This window comes from Cyrtonyx montezumae, unplaced genomic scaffold, assembly GCF_038088225.1.
Source record: "Cyrtonyx montezumae isolate F1298 unplaced genomic scaffold, pur_monq_1.0 scaffold_22, whole genome shotgun sequence".
NCBI lineage: Eukaryota > Metazoa > Chordata > Aves > Galliformes > Odontophoridae > Cyrtonyx > Cyrtonyx montezumae.
Window position 1 is genome coordinate 1,155,206 of NW_027071959.1, and position 14,556 is coordinate 1,169,761.

Genomic DNA, 14,556 nt, shown 5'->3' on the forward strand with positions numbered 1-14,556 from the left:
ACATCAGAGCGCCGAGGTGTGAAACTGGGCACCGAGGGACTGGGGGGGGAGGGGGGTCCTCCAGCCGCCGGGGGGCGGTAGCGGAGAGCGGTGGGGCGGTGTCGCGGTGGCGGAGCTATCTCGCGCATGCGCGCCGCGCCGTCACACAGGCTTCCGCCCACCCCGGCGTGCGCGGCCAATGGCGGTGCGGCTCCCGGCGTGCCCGCTTCCGGCTTTCCCTGACGTGGCCCAATGGGAGCGCGCGGGGCGGCGGGATTGGGCGTGTGGCGCCCGGCGTCGCCGTCCGCGCCAATGAGCTCGTGCCGCGTCCGGGCCGGGGGTTGCGCGAGGAGCCGCGGGGCCGCGGGCGCAGCGACGGGGGGGAGGGGGGCGGCGCGGCGCCGCAGCGTGCCGGGAGCCGTGGAGGTGGTGGTGGTGAGCGGGATGGCGCGGGCGCCCCGTTGGACGCTGTGCTGGCTGCTGCTGCTCGCGTGCTGCCTGCCGCACGCAGGTACTCGGCCCGGGCCGCCGCGAGGGAGGGCGGGATGTTGGGGGCTGCCGCGCTCCGGGTGCCGCCGGGCCCGGCTCGGGCGGCGGCCGTGAGGCCGCGTTGGGGCCGGGGGAGCCGTGACCCCTCGGGGACCGCTGGCGGCGGTGCGACGCTGCGCGCCGAGCTGTCCCCTCCCTCGGTGCGAGCGCTCACGTCTGTTTCCCGGCGTGCTGCAGAGCCGGTGGCTGTGATGTCCGTGGACATGGGCAGCGAGTCCATGAAGATTGCCATTGTGAAGCCCGGCGTGCCGATGGAAATTGTCCTGAACAAGTAAGCACAGCCAAGTGCTGCTGTCAGCGTGGGAAGGCTCGTGGGGGTGGTGGGTTCCTGCTCATGTGCAGGTTTTTTGGGAGCTGGAACTTTGGGATAGTGGGGGAGGCTCAAATAATTCTGTATCACGAGGGGAGCGTCCCCTTCCGTCTAACGTAGGGTACTGGTGCTTCCTGGTGTGGCTGTGGAGTGTGCTCCGAAGCACCAGGGCAGCAGTTTCGCTTTTACCTCTGTCCCTAAGGGTGCTGAGATGGTCTTTGGATGGGGAGTATTATGAGTAAGCAACCCGCAGTCTGAATAATATCATGTGCTCCAAACATGAGAGGATGTGGTATCATGTTTCTGCGTATAGACTTAAGAAGTTGGATTATCACTTCTCCATAAGGGAGCATGAAGGCTGGTTTGTTTTCCTGCACCTGCTCACAACCCACAGTCACTTGCAAAGGGAATAAAACTCTCCTTTCACTTGGATGCTGTCACAGCCTCCAGTCCCTGAGACAGTGAATGGAAAAACTGTGGCTTGGAGAGGATGTTCACTCAGGAACATCCTCACTTTGTATGAGTCTGGGCTCGAACAGATAACAAGTGCGTTTTTCACCCTGAAACTTGGCAGTCACTGCCTGAAGCTGGCTTGTTTTGCTCAGTGGTGGAAGAAAGCAAAAATAAAGCAAGTTTTGTCTAATTGCAAAGCAGCATGTTCCAGAAAATGGCTTGTGAGCCTTTGCTTTTTGGGGCAGGTTGTTTTCTTGTTGCCTTGTAGAGCACTGCTGACACGTCAGGCATTCAGAAACGGATGGCATGCAGAGGTATTTATGAGCATAGTGGACAACTTCAAACCACTTAATAGTTAGTGTAGTGAATATTCATCCTAGGGCTTTCATGCTGGATTTGTAGCAGAAAGGATGCATCCATTCTTAAGTTCTCCTCATGCAGTGGGAGAAATAGTAGTCTGCCCCCTACAGCTTCAGTTATTAATTTGAAACATTACTATCCGTGTTTCAGTTGTTGTAAGGAACATTTGACAGTATGAAAGTTTTTAAGGGATGTTATTGCAGCACTTCTGATTAGTGGAGTTTGTGTTCTTCTTGGTAGGTGGTATCTGAGCATCATGCTATAGTCTTTCTGAACTGGAAATGCTGCCATCTGTCACTAGGACTTCTGTACTGAGTGTTCACCTATATCACTTTCTTCCTTTCTGTTTAGGGAATCACGGAGGAAAACACCTGTGGCTGTTGCTTTGAAGGAAAATGAGCGGCTCTTTGGTGATAGTGCACTAGGAATGGTAAGAAATCTTGTTGCCAGCTGCAATTCACACGTACAGAATGCATGTTCCTGCTCATGAGGGCAGTTTGACAATAGTAAAGCCAAAGAAATGCAGTTGGGTGGTTTTCTTTCTTTTTGTAGTCTATAAAGACCCCCAAGGTGGCATTCAGATACTTTCAAGATCTGCTGGGTAAGCAAATTGATAACCCTCAAGTGGCACTGTACCAGTCCCGATTCCCAGAACATGAACTGGTGAAGGATGAGAAGAGGCAGACAGTTATCTTCAAGCTATCACAGTAAGTGGCTGCTCCTGGGTTCCTTAAGGGTAGGACTTCTGCTGTTGGGCATTTGCAAACTTCTCTTTGTTTCTTGTAGGGCAATACAGTATTCTCCAGAGGAGATGCTCGGTATGGTCCTGAACTATTCTCGTGGTCTGGCTGAGGAATTTGCAGGTTGGAAGAATTTATCTGCTTCTTACAGTACCTGCATATGTTTGTGTATTATCAACTTAAATAGCCATTATTATATTATATTGTGTTTGCATCTGGCTCTAATGGAACAATGTGTCTGTTTCAGAGCAGCCCATCAAGGATGCAGTGATCACTGTTCCTGCCTACTTCAACCAGGCAGAGAGAAGAGCAGTGCTGCACGCTGCTCGCATGGCTGACTTGAAGGTTCTGCAGCTGATCAACGACAACACTGCGGTAGCATTGAACTACGGAGTTTTCAGGAGGAAAGACATCAATGCCACTGCACAGGTAGGTGTAGCTGGGAGATGCAGAGTACCACACACGTGAGTGCATGCAGGGGAGAGAGTGAAAAGTCAAAATACTGTAACAGTGAGGAAATTGACCTGCTGTTCAACTAGTTTCCTCCGTTTTCATGTGTTCATCGATGAGATAAAGAGATTAAACTCTCTGTGAATGGGGTAGAGCCTTAGAGGCCGCAGAGCTTCTGTAGTGAAGGCCAAGTGGCTTGGAGTTCCCATCTTTTAAACCTGTTTGTTCCTTGCCCACCAGCTGGTGGGGAGTAACATCAGCAATTTTTTAAGGTTTTTGAAGGCTGACTCTGAACTTGCCGTTCTCATTGAGGTTTAAGAAACTTTCAAAGAGCAGAGCTTTGTTTTCTGATTAACTGAATAGTGAAAAAGCTTTCTTGTCTACTTGTGTCAGACATGATTCTGAATATCTCCTTAGTTTGACTGAAGCACAAGTCCTGCATCTCTGTCATATGGTGTAAAGCTAGCCCAGGGAATGGATAACTTTAGTGTGTATCAAGCTTGGAAAGCTGTGGTTTCTTTCCTTTTTCATGGGGGATATCTAGGTGTTTCTGCTTCACCGTCCTAGCTTCTCTTTTCAGAATATCATGTTTTACGACATGGGAGCAGGAAGCACCGTTTGTACTATTGTTACCTATCAGACAGTGAAAACTAAGGACTCGGGGACCCAACCTCAGTTGCAGATCCAGGGCATTGGGTAAGAATTCAACATGAGTCACACAAAACCCACAGGTCTCAGGAAAGGAATCTTTTGTTTCACGGTCTCTTCTAATCAGAATTTTTCAGTGAGGCTTCAGGATGGTAATTCAGAAGACAAAGTGGGAAACATTTAGAGTGAGATGGTTACAGTTATTATAATGATAATTGTGACATCGCTGTCTTGTGCAGAAGGTAGCTGAGAACTTGTAGGAGCCCAGGAGGTAACATTGATGTTTAGTCCATTTCAGATTGCTGCTTTTTTGTTTTATTTTAACAGCTTCAGTCCACTTTTGCATAATTCCATTTCATACAGTCTTACAGAAGTAGAGCATGTCAGTTTGGAAAATGTCCTCTCCTTCTGGAGAGGAATGAAAATGCATTGCAGTTAAATGTTGCCAAATAAGAAAGGGAGTTGCTTTATGTGTTCAGCTCAGCAATTTGAACTCTAAAACACAGTTTCTGAGGAGATACCTAGGACCTGGCACAGTCATTGCTTGGCTTCTCAGCTGTTTGGTGTGCTTAGCAGTAAGGCCTTTCCCATCATGAAGTTTCTTGTTCGGTGGTTGCTGTGGTGGTTGATCTTTCTTTTCTTGACACATAATATGTTGTTCTTGGAATAATTGTTACTCTTTTGCAGTCACTTGCAGCTGAGAGTACACAGCTATTTTTGAACGCTTTCTGCTCTGAAATAATACATGAGGTTTGCTTGCTTTCATCCTGCCTTAGTTTGTTATATCTTGGTTCTTTCTTTTGCTCAGGTTTGACCGTACTCTTGGAGGTTTAGAGATGGAGCTTCGTCTCCGAGATTATTTGGCAAAGCTCTTCAATGATCAGCACCCCTCGAAAGATGTCCGAAAGAATCCCCGGGCCATGGCCAAGCTGCTGAAGGAGGCCAACCGACTCAAAACTGTCCTGAGTGCAAACGCTGACCACATGGCACAGGTATGACAGGTTGCAGAATTTCCAGAGTTCTTAGGGCTGAGGGTGGGATAGTGTTACTTAGATTAATTGCTTAATATAGACATAATTAACTAGTGATAGTGTAAATAGTAATAAATGTTATTAAGTGCCAGCTATCCCTCTGCAGTGTCAGTATACTGAAAATCCGTAGTATTTTAGAGGTGTTGGCACTGGCAGTTCCTTTAAACCTGTGCCCACTTAATAGCACTACTGATCAGATGGGTGCGTTGGATGAGGGTTAGTTGTGTGGAGCTTTGTGACTAAGCATCCATGGGGTTTGACAGAAGCTGTTATGTCTGTGTTCCATCCCTTCGTCACTTTAGCAATTACAGGGTTCAGGTGGAGTGCTGTAAGGTCCTGTGTGCCATAACAACACTGGAACTTTTTTGCATGTTAGGTAAATTAGGCAGAGATTCTGGTTGTAGAATGCTCTGTGAAAATTTAATTCTTACCTTTCTTCCTGGGCAGATTGAGGGGCTGCTGGATGACATTGACTTCAAAGCCAAAGTCTCAAGGCAAGAATTTGAGGATTTGTGCTCTGACTTGTTCCAGCGAGTCCCAGGACCTGTGCAGCAGGCTTTGAGCAGTGCAGAGATGAACCTGGTACGTTTAGGAATGCATTAGGAAGTCAGAAGGTTTCTGTTTATAGAGCTGTTGTCTCATGATCAAAGCATCAGTGGCTGTGGCAAGGCATTAGCACAGCTGAGAGGTACAGAAGGCTGCTGTTGTAAGAGGGAGTGATGTTGATGCTGCAGAAGTTACTTCTTGCAGTGTCAAGCAGGAGTCTGTCATGGCTCTGCACTTTCTGCCAAGAAACAAGGTAGTTGGAGGATTGATTTGTTTCTGTTACTGTGCTCTTGACGTGTAGGTTTTAAAGACTGCTCTTTCATTGTTTAATCTCAGATGCTGGATCCAGTCTCTCTTCTGCAGTTTTATCTTAAGATTGCATGGGAGCTGAGTTACTGTTGTGCAGGCTTTTCCTTTGGGCACTCCCTTTAGAAGCCCTTTTGCTGACTGTAGTTGAACCAAATGTGATGCAGTTCTTTGGAGAGACTTAGCATGCTATTAAATGTTCATATTTCAGAGTGGCAGGATGCTCTTGAGCATCATTTGGCTCTGATATTCAGAGCAAGAAACAGATTCTTCTCTTAAGAGACCGTGTTTTTTCCTCTTTTGGTCCAGCTTGCCCTGTGAGTCATTAGTCCTCTGGTGTAAACTGTAGTCTGTTTAACTGATTCTGATTGAAGTCCCACATTTCAGGTGACTGAGCAGTGGCTATATCAAACATGTTTGAAAGACCTGATTCCAGATTCCTATTGCTGGCATGGCACGTGTCAGCCTGTCTGGGACCTCTCAGGCACTGACCTGCACTGGGACTGCAGCATGTAGCATGGTTACTCTCAAAGCACCACATCACTGTGTGGTTAGGGAAGGAGCGTAAGGAAACCCTGAACCTAGTTCTCCAAAATTGCTTTCTCAAAGACAAGGTGACTGTTTCCAATCCCTAGGATGGAATTGACCAGGTGATTCTAGTTGGCGGTGCCACACGGGTCCCCAAAGTGCAGGAAGTTTTGCTGAAAGCTGTGGGCAAGTGAGTATGTGAGGCCCCCTTCTAGTACGTCTCCTATTGACAAGTTACTGCACGTGGCAGTGGCTGCAAAGCTCATGTCTCTTGCTTTCCACTTCATAGAGAGGAACTGGGCAAGAATATCAATGCTGATGAGGCTGCTGCCATGGGTGCAGTCTACCAGGCAGCTGCTCTGAGCAAAGCCTTTAAGGTGAAGCCTTTCATGGTTCGAGATGCGGCCGTGTTTCCTATCCAGGTAATCCTTTTTTCTCCTCTTGTGTGTGGTATAGGTAAATGGGCTGTGTTGGGAGGAATGTTTCAGGTGACCTGTTGGATTTTTTTAGGGGGTAAAGAAATTAAGCAGATCTTTCTTCCCGTCTTAAAAAGAAAACAGAAGAGAGTATTCAGCAATGTAGAAATTTATCCAAGAAGTCAAAGGTGTGGAAATAAGTGTTGGAAGAGCTTACATGTCCCCCAGCATTTACATGATGTACAACATCCAAATGCTGCTGCAAACCTCCAATCTGTGGTGCTGTAGAGGAGGTTTGTAGTTGCAGTGTCTCATTTTGTATTTGTGCTGCAGGTGGAATTTACTCGTGAAGTTGAGGAGGATGATAAATCCAAGAGTTTAAAGCATAACAAGAGGATTTTGTTCCAGCGCATGGCACCTTATCCGCAGCGTAAAGTGATCACTTTCAACCGCTACACAGACGACTTTGAGTTCTACGTCAACTATGGTGATCTGTCCTTCCTGAACCAGGAGGACTTGAGGTGAGTCAAGGCCAGCACCCGAGCAGACAGCTCTGTGACAGTGCCCCGTGCCCAGCCTGTGGGTACTTCAGCAGACCAGACAGCAGTCGTTCCTTACTCTGTGCAGCTGTCCGTTGCTGTGAATGTGAGGTGTGATTGGCTGCAGCTGAAGTGCAATCGTTTTCTGATTTTGTCTCTATCATCAGAATTTTTGGGTCTGTCAATCTCACTACCGTGAGGTTAAAGGGAGTTGGTGACAGTTTCAAGAAGCACTCAGATTATGAGTCCAAAGGCATCAAAGCTCACTTCAACATGGATGAGAGTGGAGTACTGAGTCTTGACCGGGTAAGCACTTACCCTCGTGTTTGGCAGCCTGTATGTTTCCCCAGTTCTGTCCCTGTCTATGGCAGTGAAGATCCCTGCTTAAAACTAATTCTGTGCTCGCTTCTCCAAGGTGGAATCTGTGTTTGAGACCTTGGTGGAAGACAAGCTGGAGGAGGAGTCAACACTGACAAGTAAATGCTGAACTTTTATATTTGTGCTGACTGTTGTTTTACCAGCAGTATCTGGGATTACTGTGAGCATACTGTTCTGGGCACAGAAGCACTGTGTGTGTTGGAGGAAGGAAGTTAAAGGGTTAACCATAGCCTCCAGTTGCATGTGCAGCTCCAGAAAGTTTAAAAGCCTTTGCAGATGTCTTCTGGGTGCTGCAGGGAGCTCTGAAGTGTCATCTGCTCCTATGGTGACTGGGATGCACTGCAACTTGAAAAATAGGTGTTCTCTCCTTATTCACCTCTAGTTGATTATTTTAGGAAGCCTGTCCAGAGAGCAAGTCCTGTATCCACAGCCCTGCAATGTCCTTCCTTCTTGCTGTGGTACTGTGATCTGTGCTATGCACTGCTTGGATTTTAGAGCAGATGCAAAAACTACCCTATGGAGAGAAGTTGGAAATGTGCATGTTTGGGGATGAAGGAGAGGTGCGGATTGGGCTAACGTGGGCACAAGCTGAAACTTGGAGCTTTTTAGCTGAATTGCAGGTCATACTCCCGCAGAGGTGGAGGCCCAACTTCTGCGAGTACACAAAATCACAAAATAAAGTCAGGAAAGAATGAGCTTCTGCTTCTTGGTGGTTATCACAGCTGGGAGGAGAACTGCGTGCTGAGGATGGTAATCATTCTCCTTTGGAACCACTATATTCTGCAATTTTTGTCTCCTATTGACAGAACTCGGTAACACCATCTCAAGCCTATTTGGGGGTGGTGGCCATACACCAGAGGCTGGAGAGAACCTGACAGACTCTGTTCAGGTGAGTGTCCTGATGTTTAGGGGCAGGAGAACCCCTAGGTCTTGCTGCAGATGCTAAAGAAGCAGCAATTCATGTGAGGAGAATTAAGGGGGACTGGCAAAGTATCAGAACTTTAAATCTGTATTTTTCAGGAAGTTCAGTATTCTTCCAAGTTTCATGTGGTAAGCATTTAAAGAAATTTGTGGGGGCTTTTTTGCTGGCCAGTCCAACAGTGGTGGACTAACTTTAAAGAATTTGGTTCTGTAGATGTCTCTTTTCTAAGTGGTTCTGGTGTCATACAGATAGGTTTCTGTCTGTGCATTGTTAGTGCAGGTCTGCCAGACTCCTTGTATATTCCTGGGCCTCACAGACACAACTGCAGTTACTCTGATTCAGTTTCCTTCCAGTGAGGTGGAAGTTCTGTGCCATGGATGCGTGTCCTGCACTGAATTATCTCTTAATTAATACTCTGGCTCTAGCCCACCTAGCATGTTACCTCACTAATGACTACAGTCACTGTGAATGCTTTGTTTATGCAGATAATTTTCTGTTCTGTGAAACATTTGCATGGGACTTCTACTTAAAAACACTCTATTGGTTTCCCCTTTACTTGCCCACACTGACCAGGAAGAAGAAGAAAGCCTAGCAGAAGCAGCTAAAGAAGATCAGGGGGTGAAACAAGGCCAGAAGAGTAGTGCAGAGGATGCTGGTGAAGAGCAGGGAGAGGAGAAACAGCAGCCACCACCCCCAGAGCAGGCAGAAGCTGTCCCTCCAAAAGCAGAGTCTCAGAAAACTGAAGAGGGTGAGAAACCAGAGGCTCAGGTAAGCACTGTGTTGAAGGAATGGGACTGAGATTTTGGTGTTTGAGTAGCATGTCAAATAGCAAAATACAATTCTTATAGTCTTGAAATGTTCAGTGGCATTCTCCTTCCTCTGTAAATGCCCTGCCTTGGAAAAAAGTTGTTTAGTTTGTCCTCAGTTGCAGTAAATGCATTTTCTCTCTTCTACTGAAGCCCCTCAATTTGTACACTCAGAAAGGATAAAGAGCAGTGTCTTCTCTGCATACAGAATTCCAGCCATTCCTGTGGAAATGTGTTAGTGCACACTTCCAGTTTTGACCTGCAGATATGCCCAGGTTTTATTCTTACTTCCTTGAGCAGTCTTGGGTAACCAGGTTCTTTGAATTCAGCTGCATTAAAACATCTTTCAGACTATTTGGATTACAGCACAAATCTGTCCCCTTACCTGAAAATTCATCCTGTCTGTTACAGGATCCTAAAGAAGACAGAGAAACTGTGAAAGAGGAAGAACTTCCCAAAAGTTCTGGTGCAGGCACTGCTGCCAAAACAGAGGAAGAGAAAAAAATCAAAGCACCCAAGAAGCAGAAGCTCGTCCATGAGATCACGATGGAATTGGATGTAAACGACGTGCCTGACCTGCTGGAGGATGAACTGAAGAGCTCAATGAAAAAGTGCGTTGAAAATGGCTCTCTTTGGTTGAAGTTCTAACTGAAGGAAATGAGTTACTTTGGAACCAAAGGAAGAAGAGGCTTCAAAGAAATATATTTTCCTGAATTCTGTTCCCTGTGCAGAAGTGATACCTTTTTTTCTCCTTTAAACTGATGTGATTTGAGTGAAAATGGCTGCTTCAGGCTACAAGCCCAGTCTGGTCTTAGATCAGCTTCCTGTCTTTGGCAACTGCTTGAAGTGAGCCACTGAGAAATATCTCTAAAGTAGATGTTGGAAACTGCATTGCCATAGCATGTGTGTCCATGTTCTGGGACTGCAGCAATCTGCCTAGAGGTGACTTTCAATCTAACAGAGATCTCAGTGGTAGAAGGGATAGCAGCAGCCAGAGAAACATTAAGCAGATAGTAAAAACTTGCAGCTGGGTTTCTTGAGTCAGAGTTTTTCTGGTTTTAAATAGTCAGTGCTCTGAGTTTGGTCAAGAGTTGAAGAGTTCTCTGCTCTTTCTCTGTATTATTTTTTCGTCTGTCGCCTTCCTCTCCTAGAGATGGAAGATTGGAAGATGGCAGTTGCTCATGTGGTGCAGCTGTGCTCAGGCACAGCATATATGATATGGTACACAGCTAAAGTTACTTGCTGCCTTCAATTTCTTCTCCATTCACCTGCTAGGCTCCAAGATTTGACAGTCAGAGACCTGGAGAAACAGGAAAGAGAAAAATCAGCCAACAGCTTGGAGTCATTCATCTTTGAGACCCAGGTAAGAGAAATACATAGAAATGAGGATTCCTGGAATGTGGGTAGAAGTGGCTTGTGTAGCTTGGCTGATTTTGATCATCTCTGAACTGACTAGGAGAGCTCAGCTCTCTTCCTTTAGTCACGTTCTCTACTAACATCAGGCCTGCTAAACACATGGAACTAAGTGGTTTCTTCAGCACAGAATGACTGCTTCACTTGAGCACTTGCAACATGTGGGTTTCTAGTGTCTCACATGTGTGCTTTGCACATCTGTTTTGGATCAGTTGCACTCAGGCTGGAAAGAAGCTACAGCTTCTCAAGGACTGTTGTACAGAAGAGACAACTAGCAACAGCCTTATCATCATGTACCTACTGGCCCCACTGTCTGCCCAGCCCTCAAGTATGTCCATCGTGCTCCTCATAACGCTGTGAGCAGGAGCTCAGACTGGGGAGGCTGAAGGAGAATCTCCTAGGCAGTGAATGCAGCACCCTTGGAGATTGGGGTCCAGTCCAATTAGAAGCAGGTGACCTGGCTGTTTTTCCTTCTACACTCAGTGGTATTTGAAGGAAGTCCTTGCTTTGTTCTTTACAGGACAAGCTGTACCAAGAAGAGTACCTGCTTGTCTCAACAGAGGAGGAGAGAGAAGAAATTTCCAAGAAGCTTAGTGAAGCTTCAAACTGGATGGAGGAGGAGGGCTATGCAGCTGCAACTATGGTAAGATACTGATCTGCTACAGCTGACATAGAAATTACCACATGGACTTACAGGTCCAACTTGATCCTTTCTAATCTAGTTCTTTAAAACATCTCACTTTCTTACTGCGTTATGCAGACTTAATGTGTATTCTTCAGGCACAGCTTCATGAAGGATGTTGAGCAGCCTCATCAGTAACCTGCTGATTTAACATAAGGCTCAGTCGTACTTTTTCTTTTTTTTACTGTATGGAAATAGTGTACTTGACAGAGAACTACACAACTGTAGTTTTAACTTCTGGAGTTGGCATTGAGCATGCTAACTTCCTCCTTTCTGCTCTCTTCCATTTGCAGGAGCTGAAAGACAAGCTTGCAGAGCTGAAGAAGCTTTGTAGGAACCTCTTCTTCCGTGTTGAGGAAAGGAGGAAATGGCCAGAACGGCTGGCTGCCCTGGAGAGTCTGCTTAACCATTCAAACATCTTCCTAAAGTAAGACAAGTTACTAGGAAGAGTTGTGCAGCTGATACTGTAAGAGATGCCTATAAACCGTGTCCAGATTAAATGTTTCCTGAAAGTCACTTGTGCCTGTGAGGAGAGATGGCCAAAATTCAGCTTTCCTAGAGCTTAGTTCTGCAGACTGTGTTAAAAGAAGCTTGCAAACCCTGCTTAAAGGAGAAGCAGCCAGTGCTAGATGCACCATTCCAAAGCAGGATTTTTGTTCTATGTCCCATGGCCTCGTACTGTTGTGATGGCTCTGTTTGTTGGCCTTGTTTTCCATTCCTAGCATAGACTGTTCATGGTCTGTCAGCTAAACAAAATTAAACTTTCTTTCTAACTTTAAGGGGAGCCCGAATGATCCCAGAGTCTGACCAAATATTCACAGAAGTGGAACTGGGTACACTGGAAAAAGCAATCAATGAAACAACGGTAATGAGGGATGCAATGATTGGGCTGTTTGGGTTGAGCTTCTTGTTCTGAGTAACAGTGTACTTTCACTCCAGGTTGGGAATAGAGAGTGCATGTCTTGTGTCAGTGGCACCAGGAACCTTTTGTATGTTTCAGTGTTTTCTGATCCCCACTGTGACCTCAGATAGCCCTGGGGAAGTAATAGTTTTTGTCCTGCATGTGGACAGTTATCTCCAGGTGTGGTGGCATAGCCCATCCTCTGGCTACATATAGTTCTCCACTGGGAAGAGTGAGAACTCTCTGTCTAGGTAACTAAGGAAGCAGCTGAAAGGAGCAGTGTTATCCTGAACAGTAGTAGAGGGCTCAGGAGCAATGACTTTGAGGTGGTTTGATATAGAGTGATTCTTGGAATGAAATGTACAAAAATTACTTTTCAATCCCACAGATATGGAAAAATGAAACACTGGCAGAACAGAATAAGCTGTCTCCTGCTGAGAAACCTGTCCTGCTGTCCAAAGATATAGAGCTCAAGATAGCAGGCCTGGACAGGGAAGTGCAGTATCTCCTGAACAAGGCCAAGTTTGCAAAACCAAAACCCAAAAAGGAGAAGAATGCCACAAAATCTGATTCAGGCAAGAATGCTACAGCAACCTCTGAGAGTGAGAACACTATCCCTCCCACGGAGGGGAAGCAAGAAGGTAAGGAGCAGTTGTGGAGTATGGCCTTACATGCAATGGCCATACAGTAATGCTCATTAAAGGTAGCTAAATACATGAAAACGAGTTGGGTGAAGGATCCAAGTGATCCTCCTAGTTCTCCTCTGAAACCCTGTATTTCCTGGGGTGCATTGGCTATATCCTTGATAAGAAAGATGAGCTGTCAGTTGTGTGAATGTCTAGAACAAGTATTCATGGTTGTGTCCTGTGTCAAGGAATAGATTGATGAGAGGTTTGTAGCTTAGGGGATCCTCATGTAAAAAAGAAAGAAAAAAAAATCATTTAGACTTGGTGTTTTCTGAAGTTTTTTTTTAAGATCTTCAAATTCTGAGTGCCCTGTTACTCTCAATCTAGACTGCTGTTTGTCAGCAGAGTTCCTCTTGCCTAAGGCATCCTGCTTGCAGACACAGCCCCAGAGTTGGCTGGTGTGTACAGTAAGTGGAACTCCAGGGCTCCAGGGGACTTAAAGCCCAGCAGAAAGAGGCAGTGAGGTCAGTTCTCTTTTCTTCTGGGTGTCATAAAGAGATCTGCTGTCAGAGTGAAGTACCTGAGTGTCGTGCTGAGATGCCACTGCTGGTCACTGTCTCCTTGCATCTAATTTCTGTAGTTTCACTTCTGTGCTGTTTCTTTCTGCTTGAAATATAGAGAAACCTGAGGATATCAGTCCAGCCAAGGAGCCTCCTATGACTGAGAAAGTAGTGATAGATGATGAGCTCGGATCAGACTCGGGTGAGTGTATGTTTGAATAGTGGTCTGGAACTTGGGAGCTGTGCGTACAGGCTTTTTTTCTTCATGCTTTAGATGAAGGAGGTAGTAATGTGGTGGAAGTCCTGGTTATGGAGTAGTTCTTAGTGCTGCAGAGAGGAAGATGAAAACTTCTGGTTCCTTACTGTTCCATGTTTTCAGTGTTTAGTGTAAAGCTGATTTATACCTCTGTGACAGCAGTATATAGCCAGACCTTCTGCTGTGAGCCCCTCTTTGTCAAAGCACTGAAGGAACTGATGTGCAGGTGTGTTTTTCTCTGCCATCTGTGTTGTGAACACACCAGCATTCAACAGGTGGGAGGGGAGTGATGTCTGGAGCACTCTGCAGCTGAATATCAATTCCGGAAGCATTCCTTTGGCTTATGTACCATAGATCAAAAGTTTAATGGAATAGTTAATGAATGACTTTTGATTCTGCACCACGTGCTGTTAAAGCTATTACAGCATGTAACCATGTTTTATTTCGTTACACAGGGTCCAAAAAAGAGAAGAAACCAGAAGCAGGAGGAGAAAGCAGGAAAAACGATGAGTTGTAACACCCCCTGAAATCCCTCTAGTGTCAACATCTATTTATTTCATCGTTACCTTCTTGTTTTTATAATGGACTGGGTTAGTCATGCTGTAAATGGAACACAACAAACAGTCTGAAACAAAATGGGATAGAGATGTACATTTTCTTCTTTCTGGGGACTTTGCCGCTACTAACTTAGTGAATTCGGGTTTTTTTTTGTTTCTCTTACATTTGTGAAGGTGGCAGTGTGCCCACCAAGGATTGGTTCAGTGCAGAGGTCACCACCGTGACTGTTCTGTAGAGGGAAAACAATTTAAGGAACAGTTGAAGCCTTAAGTAACTTGGAGCGTGTGCTGTGTGCCACACCTCGGCTGGCGGAGAGCAGGGGGATTAACGTGGAAGCAGGGAGCTGCTGGGGTGGCTTTGCAAGGGAGACCCCGACCTGAAGAGGGAGCGTGGTCTCAGGTGTGGGTGAGCGTGTTGTCCTTTGGACTCGTGGGGAATGGTCTGGGGAGGCAGATGGGAATGAGATGTGTCTATTTCCACAGACTGCAATTAAAACCATTTCTATCCACGCTCTGTAGCAGAGTCTGAAAAGCGTTCATTGAGCGTTTCGTTTACTGAAGCCACGAGTTCAGAAAGTGCAGGAATGGATCACAGAGAGC

At 46.2% G+C, this 14,556-nt stretch overlaps 1 protein-coding gene across 1 annotated transcript; it reads left to right on the top strand.

Annotated features, from left to right (window-relative positions):
- The first annotated feature begins 408 nt into the window (after window positions 1-408).
- Window positions 409-14,474, top strand: HYOU1 (hypoxia up-regulated 1). Its single transcript, XM_065738386.1, has 24 exons — window positions 409-490; window positions 706-799; window positions 2,003-2,081; window positions 2,204-2,358; window positions 2,438-2,514; window positions 2,639-2,820; window positions 3,422-3,537; window positions 4,298-4,481; window positions 4,968-5,102; window positions 6,008-6,090; window positions 6,190-6,322; window positions 6,650-6,837; window positions 7,023-7,161; window positions 7,271-7,331; window positions 8,040-8,122; window positions 8,729-8,923; window positions 9,373-9,572; window positions 10,237-10,324; window positions 10,895-11,017; window positions 11,350-11,483; window positions 11,837-11,921; window positions 12,346-12,598; window positions 13,262-13,345; window positions 13,855-14,474. Exons 1-24 carry the CDS (start codon window positions 424-426, stop codon window positions 13,914-13,916), a joined length of 3,000 nt encoding a protein of 999 aa, XP_065594458.1. The 5' UTR covers window positions 409-423; the 3' UTR covers window positions 13,917-14,474.
- The last annotated feature ends 82 nt before the right edge of the window (window positions 14,475-14,556 follow it).